Below are 10398 nucleotides of genomic sequence, written 5' to 3'. Positions count from 1 at the left end.
GAGCACCGGGCACTAGCAATGGGAACAGTGTGTCGCACACGGACCGCAGTGCAAAGTAGTTGACCCGGAGCGTTTCTTCAGCCTGTACTCCGAACGGTTCGGTTGCAGCCGCTTGAACGCGATCGCGGCGTTGTTGACCAGCACGTCAATGCCCGCGTAGCTGTCGGCCACGAACTTGGCGAACGCGGCCACGCTACCTGTGTCGGTCACGTCCAGCTGGTGGAACTTAGGCTTCAGACCCAGCTCATTAAGCCGTCCGACCGCGGCCTCGCCCCTGCCAACGTCGCGGGCTGTAAGGTAAACATCGCCGTCGAATCGCTCACACAGATCCTTTACGATGGCGTACCCGATGCCCTTGTTGCCACCTGTCACTATTGCCAGTCTGCTAGTTGCCAATGCCATGTCTGGGCAGTGTCGTCTTTTGGTCAGTCGGGTAGCCGATCAGTTTCCGCGAGTACCGTCGGTGGTCGGTATAATACTATAATCACTTGTACGGCCAATACAGTCGAATACTCGAATAGCGAAATAGCTAATAACAACCTCGATTTAATGAAGTAGGTTTCTGTACTGTGGTGAATGGTGATTAGTGATTATTGTAAGACGTCAGTTATATTTACATAACAGGTGTCTGCAACCTTATATTATTATGCAAACGTCATATAAATATAAAAACTAAAAATAATATATTTGCCAAGTGCGACCCGGTTATCATAATATTATAATCAATATTAAAATATATTGTGTATACACTCTTTCTACGCTGTCTGTGTATAAGTATAACTTTTATGTAATAGTGGCATAATATGTCCTAATTTATCACTCATAGATAATTTAAGAATTATAATTATAATCTATTATTATCTATGACAACTAATAATTGTATTGTCAATCTACGTTAATATTATATTTTTAAAAAAATCAAAATATTACAATATTATGACTATGTGTTTTGCTTGTATTTATTTCATTATTTGACAATATTATTGTCTGCACGATTTAAGATAGTACTATCTTTAATCGTGGTGGAACCACAGAACCAAGGTAGACGATAGTATAAACCAATGGTGGGCAAACTGTGGGTATTTAACCTCACGACATAAAGCCACGCGATAACGACAAAAGGTCACTTGAACAAAACATCATTATCATAATCCGACAAAAAGTCCACGATACTACATTACTGACACTAACCGAATATTTATGTACGAATATTATTTTACATATAATATTTTAATTAATATATTATATTATTGTTTTTTAATTATAACAAAATATCAAAAATCTTTTTAAGATAAATATCCAATTTCCTAAAAATTTGAACTTCAAACACATATAAAAAATGAATGTGATTTTCTTGAAACTTTTTGTTTGGTATAATATGTAGACAATTTAACAATGAATCTGGTATAGTTGTATATTACCTATATTTTCAATAAGTACCTATAATACCATTAATTGAGTATAGATAGTAATATAATACAAAGTAATAGTATCTATATTCCATACTCAATGCTAATATTTATACAGGCACCTTTTTCCCATTAGGTTAGGACACTTTTGGCATGTGCCCAGGGCCCCACGGTCGATGGGCCCCTCTGTTTGCCTGTTTTAATAAAATGGTACTCTGTCCAAGTCGTAGAGGCCCCATTATACGACTGCCCTTGGCCTCAAAAAGTATAAAGACGGCCCTGCACCTATATAATTAGCGGAAATCGGGGTAGGGGGGGGGTCTTAGGCTTAGCCCCCCAAGAGTAGGTACGCCAAGCCCTCTCCTTTTTTAGTTTTGTGGGATCTAACCCCCGCTCACATTTATGTTAATAATGTTAGCCCTCTCCTGAAATTGTAATGGATTACCACCTATGACTATACGGTCTATGAACTAAGGCTTATGAGTTATGACGTACAGACACATTTTAAAGTTTAAATAGGTACTATATTCATTCATTTTAATATGCAATCGTCCATCTAAATAAATGAAATAATACCAACATTGGTAATAATATTTTTATTACAACATCGTTTTTTACAAGCAATAGTATAATTTATTGACGAAAAAAATTAATTGACATAGATAGGCACATCATATTACATCTTTTATCGGATCTTTTATTATCTTCAAAACATCTAAACGTGTACATTATAATATATTCAATACTCATGATCGAATTAATCCTAGTTAATTGTATAGTTGAACATATAGCGTTGAGCTCCATGAATCATGACAGTTTAGTTTTGTTCATAGGCGTAACTAGACTTCATCCGCAGTGGCAGCTTAGCTAATAACCGGCGCGGCGCTGACTTACTAGTGAATCGAAAAAAACCATAAAATTCCAAGGGCATATTTTTTAAAGCCCCCCTCCCCAATGAAATATTAATTATATAATTAAAACAAATTTTAAATTATCTATTTACAATTTATTAATAACCAACAGTTGTTACAGTAACTTCAGAAATATTATTAATCTGCAGCCCTGGACTACACCACCAAGCTACAAATCAAAAATAATACAACAATAATATCAATAATAGATGCGTACCATACCGTAGTCGTCTGACTCAACTCTCAAGTCTTCGTGGCAGGATTTCCCTATTTCCGAAGTCAGGAAATCAATTTGGCAATACATGTTATTAACAAAATAAAGAAATTACCTACCTAATTTTGTCGAAAAAATCTTTGTAAATTGTAAGTAAATAGTAACTATAACGATACCCACATAAAAGAAGGTTTTTTTTTTAAATAAAAGTTAGAACCCTTCTGACTTAAAACTCGGTTGACCGGCCATATTCAAAAATTGCAGGGACCGCCCAGGCGCCTTATAGGCTGCCACTGTAGACACGCATGGTTTTGTTTATGCAAATTTAAATAAGACATATAGCTACGTAGGTACAATAATAAGACATCATACCTACATTTAATATTTAATAACTATTATCATTGGTTAAAAATACTAGTAAGTATTCATAATCAATGATATTATCTACCTATAAGGAAAACATGTCATGAAGATAATATAGAGATAATTATAAATTATATTAAGTTAAAGACCACTTAGGTATCAGCTAAAGTACCTAGGTAAAATAAATGATAAGTTTCACAAGTTTCAAGATAAAGTTTAATAAGCTATATTGTATGACGTATAAGTATGGTATACCTCGGTATACTATATATTCAGACAGGCCATTTGTGGCAGATTGAGCACAATAATCTTGATCAGTGGCGTGGCGAACTTCATTAACTTATGAGGCACAATAATTTATATTAGTAATTATAAATACTTATATAAATAATTACGTATTTATGTAAATGGTAACTGAGAATGATTGATTTAGTATTTTAGTGCCTTAGTCTTAGTGTGTACTTAATAAATTATTTACTATAAATATGTGAAATGCCCATAGTCTCTTGGACACCCACCGCCCTTTTAGCTGAGGCACGTGCCTCAAATATAGTCCTTCGTCACGCCACTGATCTTGATATCTCTATAGACTATAGAAAAACAATCTCTAATATGTTCGTTAAAATAGGTAAATACTTAAATATTTTTTGAATATAGTATGAGCTACAAACATACATTTATTTATCTATATACAGAGTATAACAGAAACAACTGACTAATGGAAAAACTTTTGTTTTAATTTATATTCTATAATTTATACAGACCTTCGCTATATTTATAGCATACATTTCTTAATATAAACTCGCTTGAATTAACATTCGCACCAGTTTATAATGGTCTTGTCACTCCAGACATAGCGGCCTTTAACATTTTGTTCACCTGCAGGTAACAGACACAGATAAACAGGAACTTCTGCCCCCTGTTCAATGGTTAACGTTATTCCATTGTGAGTGATCATGTCCGTGGTCACGTGGCCAGGGTGGACACTGTTGATCACAATGTCTTTCCTGGAGTCTAAATCGAATTGCCTCTGTTGTATAAACGTCAGCGCACTAACTCCGACTTTGGACACGTAGTACGGGGACGGCGGCCATCCGGAATGTTCGTGATCGCCCCCCTTGGCTTTCTCCACGAACTGACGCATCAGAGTGTCAAGCTGGTCGATGGTCAACAAAGGCGAAGACAGCGTGCGCTTGAGGTCATCACCCGGAATCAGTGATAGGCGGCCGGTAGAACTGGACATATTTACCACACGAGCACCGGGCACTAGCAATGGGAACAGTGCATCGCACACAGTTCGCAGTGCAAAGTAGTTGACCCGGAGCGTTTCCTCGGCCTGTTCGCCGAACGGCTCAGTGGAGTCCGCCTTGAAAAAGATCGCGGCGTTGTTGACCAGCACGTCAATGCCCGCGTAGCTGTTGGCCACGAACTTGGCGAACGCGGCCACGCTACCTGTGTCGGTCACGTCCAGCTGGTGGAACTTGGGCTTCAGACCCAGCTCATTCAGCCGTCCGACCGCGGCCTCGCCCCTGCCAACGTCGCGGGCTGTAAGGTAAACATTGCCGTCGAATCGTTCACACAGAGCCTTTACGATGGCGTACCCAATGCCCTTGTTGGCGCCTGTCACTATTGCCAGTCTGTTATTCGCCAATGTCATGTCTGAGCAGTGTCGTCTTTTGGTCAGTCAGGTAGGTGTTCAGTTAGGAGTGTGATGTCGTTTATTGAATTAGTATAATTACCAATATATTACATAATTATATTATATTATTTTATTACTGTGATTACTGATTATTGTAAGATGTTAGTCGTATTTATACAGGTTGATTCATCAAGCACTCCCTGCAACTCTATTCTTTCATTTTATAATGAATTTATTCAAATTATGATTTTTAATCTAGGAAACATTAAACCTACTGATTCTACTTATTTGTGTACACAGTACAAATACATTGATAAACCAAATTTAATAAACGAATTTGGTGTTCCCATTGGCCATTATAAATTAAAATAACTTAGAAAAAGAATATATTTTGATAATTTATCATAAATTATTATTTATAAAACCAGAATTTTTACCATTACCAATATTGTAAGAAACAGTCACAGAAAATTTGGGAGTGCTAATAAGCGTCACAAAAAAAATAGTTGCGCCCATGCACAGTACTAGTAAGTAGTAACACTACGAACACCAACCGTATATTTATTAATTATGTATGAAAATCGTATAGGTACCTATTATAGTAGGTACCAATGAATTGTCAAAAAGTTACTTGATAAAATATGACTACTATATAGCATGTATGAATATGTAAAATAATTACTATCATTGGCGCAACTAGTGGGGTGCCACAAGTCCCCTGTGCACCCCCGAGTTTAAAATGTGCACTCCCTAAATATAAAAAACTTAATCTGTTATTTTGATTTTTTTGAAGTAAAAATTATCAATAAATACAAAAATGTTGTAAGTACCATACTGTATATTAATAGGAGTATAATAAATGGGTACTTTAATTACTATTATGTTCCAACATTCCCAGCTATAAAAGTATGACATAATTTTATGAAATAATCTTTACTATTTAGCTTATATAATTTTATATAGAACAGGCCACAGAAACTAGATAAGTACGTCGTTATTACTGATTTGCGTAACAATTATCATACCTAATATATTATTATAAATTTACAGAATATTTTTGATCACTGCAGGATAATGATATTTCTCTTTACCTCTGGCAGGATGAAAGACTGCTCACGAATATAAGCGCGTTTACATTATTTCCTTGTTTATAATTTGTTATAACTTATAAAACAAGTGGGGACGCGTAAAATAGCCGACCATAATTCAGTTAAATTGTGTTGTTCAAAAAACTGTAATGGTATATTTATTATATTATAATTAAATATTTCAATGTTTATTCAATAATATTAATAATATTAAACAAATAATAAGACCTATAGGCTATACCTATTATTTAAAAAAAAATATATAATACAAGAAATTGACAATCTAGATTTAACCTGTTCTACTTCTAGTCCAAATCTGAAATCAACTAGAGTTCAAAAATCCTTAATAAAAACTGAAATAACTGATAAAAATAATTGTAATGGTAATATTGATTTGGGAAATTAAGAGATGATAATATTATTATATGGACCATAATCACAAAAACCTAGCAATAGTCCACACCATCCCATCTATCTGTGGCGGATCGGTTTAAGTAGGTACTTACCTACTTAATATATTTTCCAATGCGATCAAAACTATAGGTACTCTCTAAGTCTCTACACCAGTGGCGTATTTTAAGGTGGCAGAGGGGGCGAATGCCCCTCCCCATGACTTGAAGAATAATTTATATTTTTTTGTATTGTGGTAATACAGTTACATACTATACAGTATACATATTAATATACTATGATCATGTAAAACGAATTTTTTTTATATTGTATTTATATTGTATTTTTATATTTAAAATATGAAAACATGTTATGTTATCGAGTTTCTAATAAGTTTGTTTGTACGTCCTGGGGAAGGGCGTTTACTATGTAGTATAGTGAGAGCAGTAATATTATCACATAAGTCGCATACTCGCTTACTAACGATTTACATTATCACCAAGCCGGTATAAAGGAGGCAAGGGGCCCACGTATGTAAAGGACCCATAGTCTCCTCGACTTAAAATTACATGGAGTAGTAATTTGTACTTTTCACACTGCCTACAAGATAATATTTTTTTTCTAGTTTGAACTAATAGGTGTTGGCGTCACCCGCCTACTATGTTCACCAACACAGGCATGGCAAGTGGGGCACATAGCCATTTTTTCATTGGTTGGGGCCCAAAACTATGTATTGGCACTTGAGTCACTTTTAAATTCAAGTCCGGTTAAGACCTTCTCTTAACCGGACTTGAATTTATCACCAAATTAAAGAAATTATACTGTATAAATATTATTTTAATTTATAGTAAGTTATTTAGCCAAAAATCTCCTTTGAAATTGAATATTTAGCATTATTTTGTTAGAAAAGGGTCATCACCAGGGCTCGTAAGTTCGTGCATCTGCATTTTTTTTTGCTACACAGGAAAACATGCTAGCTGAGGTACAAATCCGTCTCATAACAATAGTAATAATAATATGAAGTTTGATAGTGCATGTTTTTGCATGTTTTGGATGTAAAGGCATATTTGGCATATAGTCGATTAACGATTTTTTACAGTCGTTAGTGCATATTATTTCATAAAAATATTTTTTAGACAAATATTTGAAAAGTTTCTTGTTTCTTATTTACTTTCCTGTTTACAAAATTATAGTGTTTTGATTTATTTTTATTCGGTAAGTGTGTGACTACCTAGTGTCCTAGTACATACTTATTTAGATTTTATGCGTTTTACGAAATATCGCGGAAACAATGTAACCATTATACGGCACTACCACTACCATCCTCCACCGTATAAAGTGGCAGCTTCTCACCAACCAGCATTTATAATTTTGTACATTGCTACATTCACCGATGAGTTTACTCGTATAAGTCGCGTTTGTCCATTAAATGTCCTGTTTTAGAGTTTTCATATGAGGTATAGGTACTGTACACTTACACATTATTCATATTTATTTTAACAATGCCGAAAGAAAAACAAACAGTTGCGGGCCGTTTGCAAAATTTTGTGTAGGAATTTGAATTTTTTTTAATTTATGGATTAATTATTATTGTTTTACAACTTTTTCATCATTTTTTTTATTTAATGCATATTTTGAGTGCATATGAATACATATTTTCGAACTTTTTAGTGCATGAATGCATGCTTATTTATCAATTTTTTAGTGCATTAAGTAACGAGCCCTGGTCATCACTCATCAGACACAAAAGTGGTAAAATTCGTGCTAAATTCAATAGGGTAGAATATAAGGTTGTGTATAATAATTAATAATTTTAGTGTCACCCCCTCCCCTTGCCAATAAAACTAAATCAAAATACGCCACTGTTCTACACTCAGAATATTTCTGATATCTCTATAAGAACAATCTCTAAAATTTTCGTTAAAATAGGTCAAAATAATTTTTGAATATAGTATGAGTCACAAAATATATACATTTATTTATCTACACTTATCTTCATTTATGTATACATTATACAAAGTGTAACGGAAACAACAACTAATGCGATACTTTTGTTGGAATCAATATATTTAAAAAAATAGTTCCCTTATATAATGTATAAAGACTTACACTATATATAACATATATTATTTCATTTAAGAGGCTGTCAGCGCACTATTTGTTTTCTCTCTCTAGCTCACACGAAACTTAGATAAAATGCATTCACGCAAAATCATTATTTCTATGTGTTTAAGTAATCATAGGGTAAAGTAACCCATGACAAAAAAGATAGAGAATAATACTTTTGAGGGAAAGACATATCGATTTGTCTAAATATTGTCTCAAAACAATCTAAACATCATTTAAATTTATAACATTTTTTTATTTATTTTGAAAGTGGAATACAAAGTCAAATAATAATAAAATATAAAATCGATATGTCATCTCCTCAAAAATATTATCCTCCATCTTTTTTATAATAGGTGACTTTACTCTAAGATTACTTAAACGCATAGAAAAAATAATTTTACGTAAATGCGTTTTGTCTATGTTGCCCGTGGGTCAGAGCGAGAAAACGAATAGTGCGCTGATATCCTCTTAAACTTACTTGATTTAACATTCGAACCAGTTACTAATGGTCTTGTCGCTCCAGACAAAACGGCCTCTAACATTTTGTTCACCTGCAGGCAACAGAGACAGATAAACTGGAACTTCGGCCCCCTGTTCAATAGTTAACGTTCCATTGTGACTGGCCATATCCGTGGCCACGTAGCCAGGGTGGACACTGTTGATCACAATGTCTGTCCTGGGATCTTCATCGAATTGCCTCTGTAGTATGAATGTCAGCGCACTAACTCCGACTTTGGACACGCAGTACGCGGACGACGGCCATCCGGATTGTTTATGATCGCCCCCCTTGGCTTTCTCCACGAACTGACGCATCAGAGCGTCAAGCTGGTCGATGGTCAACAGAGGCGAGGACAGCGTTCGCCTAAGCTCTTCACCCGGAATCAGTGACAGGCGGCCGGTATAGCCGGACAAATTTACCACACGAGCACCGGACACTAGCAATGGGAACAGTGCATCGCACACAGTTCGCAGTGCAAAGTAGTTGACCCGGAGCGTTTCCTCGGCCTGTTCGCCGAACGGCTCGGTGGCGGCCACTTTGAAGGCGATCGCGGCGTTGTTGACCAGCACGTCAATGCCCGCGTAGCTGTCGGTCACGAACTTGGCGAACGCGGCCACGCTACCTGTGTCGGTCACGTCCAGCTGGTGGAACTTGGGCTTCAGACCCAGCTCATTCAGCCGTCCGACCGCGGCCTCGCCCCTGCCAACGTCGCGGGCTGTAAGGTAAACATTGCCGTCGAATCGTTCACACAGAGTCTTTACGATGGCGTACCCGATACCCTTGTTGGCGCCTGTCACTATTGCTAGTCTGATATTCACCAATACCATGTCTGAGCAGTGTCACCGTCTTTTGGTCAGTCGGGTAGCTGTTCAGTTTGGCGTGTGATGCCTTCGGTGATAGCACGATAGCACAAAGAATCACTTGCACACGGTTAATACAGTCGAATACGGAATAACAACCTCGATTTATTGAATTAGTATAATTAGTATTTACTAATTACCAATATAATTATATTGAATTGTGATAACTGATTATTGTAAGATGTCAAATGTATTTAATACATTTATACAGGGTGATTCACTAAGCACTCCCACCTCCATTTTTAATTTTAAAATGAATTTATTCAAACAATGATTTCGGAATTAGTATTATTTGATAATATTATTATAGGTATTACTAGAATATTTTTTTTTATCAAAAATCAAAATATGACATAATATGTAATTTCTATTTATTTATTTCATTATTTGACTGTGAGTTGTGAGTCTGTGTGAAGAAGAAGTGTAATCGTGTAGATATACAGAACTAGAACACATGGTAATGCATAGTTCAAACCAGTGGTGTGCAAACTGTAGCCATACATAATTTAGCCACATCAAAGTGAATTGATCAATCTTCCTTGAACGACATAAAACCACGTGATAACGACGAAAGGTCGTTCGACAAAACACCATCTTCGTAATCCGACAAAAAATCATTGTATCACAATTCACAATACACAGTATAGTATTGTAATATATAATATTTAAACTTAAAATAAAACACAAGACAACTAGTAGCGACCGTCCATATAGAATGTTGGGCTATTCAATACATATATATATACGATTTACACATAAATATATATATACGTACTCCTTACATACAAACGCGACACGTGCAACACATAAACAATATTCAACACCTCTCCGTTCAGATATTTAAGAAAAACAACATAATCAATTATCAGCGGCGCCAGATGACACCGTATATTATAAAACCATAATTACATTTTTA

At 35.5% G+C, this 10398-nt stretch overlaps 1 protein-coding gene and 2 pseudogenes across 2 annotated transcripts in view; all 3 read right to left on the bottom strand.

Moving 5' to 3' along the window:
• Positions 1 to 813, bottom strand: part of LOC103310702 (carbonyl reductase [NADPH] 1-like) — a 5058-nt gene extending 4245 nt beyond the window's left edge. The window contains 2 exon segments of the mRNA XM_008189861.3: positions 7 to 109; positions 112 to 813. Coding sequence (XP_008188083.2) covers positions 7 to 109; positions 112 to 402 — 394 coding nt within the window. The 5' untranslated portion in view covers positions 403 to 813.
• A 2800-nt stretch (positions 814 to 3613) lies between these two features.
• Positions 3614 to 4833, bottom strand: LOC100164698 (annotated as a pseudogene).
• Positions 4834 to 7968: 3135 nt separating this feature from the next.
• LOC100573373 lies at positions 7969 to 9574 on the bottom strand (annotated as a pseudogene). The gene has a single exon (XR_511174.3). The product of XR_511174.3 is annotated as a carbonyl reductase [NADPH] 3 pseudogene (transcript).
• Positions 9575 to 10398: the final 824 nt, after the last annotated feature.

This window comes from Acyrthosiphon pisum, chromosome A1, assembly GCF_005508785.2.
Source record: "Acyrthosiphon pisum isolate AL4f chromosome A1, pea_aphid_22Mar2018_4r6ur, whole genome shotgun sequence".
Classification (NCBI taxonomy): Eukaryota; Metazoa; Arthropoda; class Insecta; order Hemiptera; family Aphididae; genus Acyrthosiphon; species Acyrthosiphon pisum.
The sequence above is the reverse complement of the archived record's forward strand: the minus strand, read 5'-3'. Positions and strand labels throughout refer to the sequence as shown.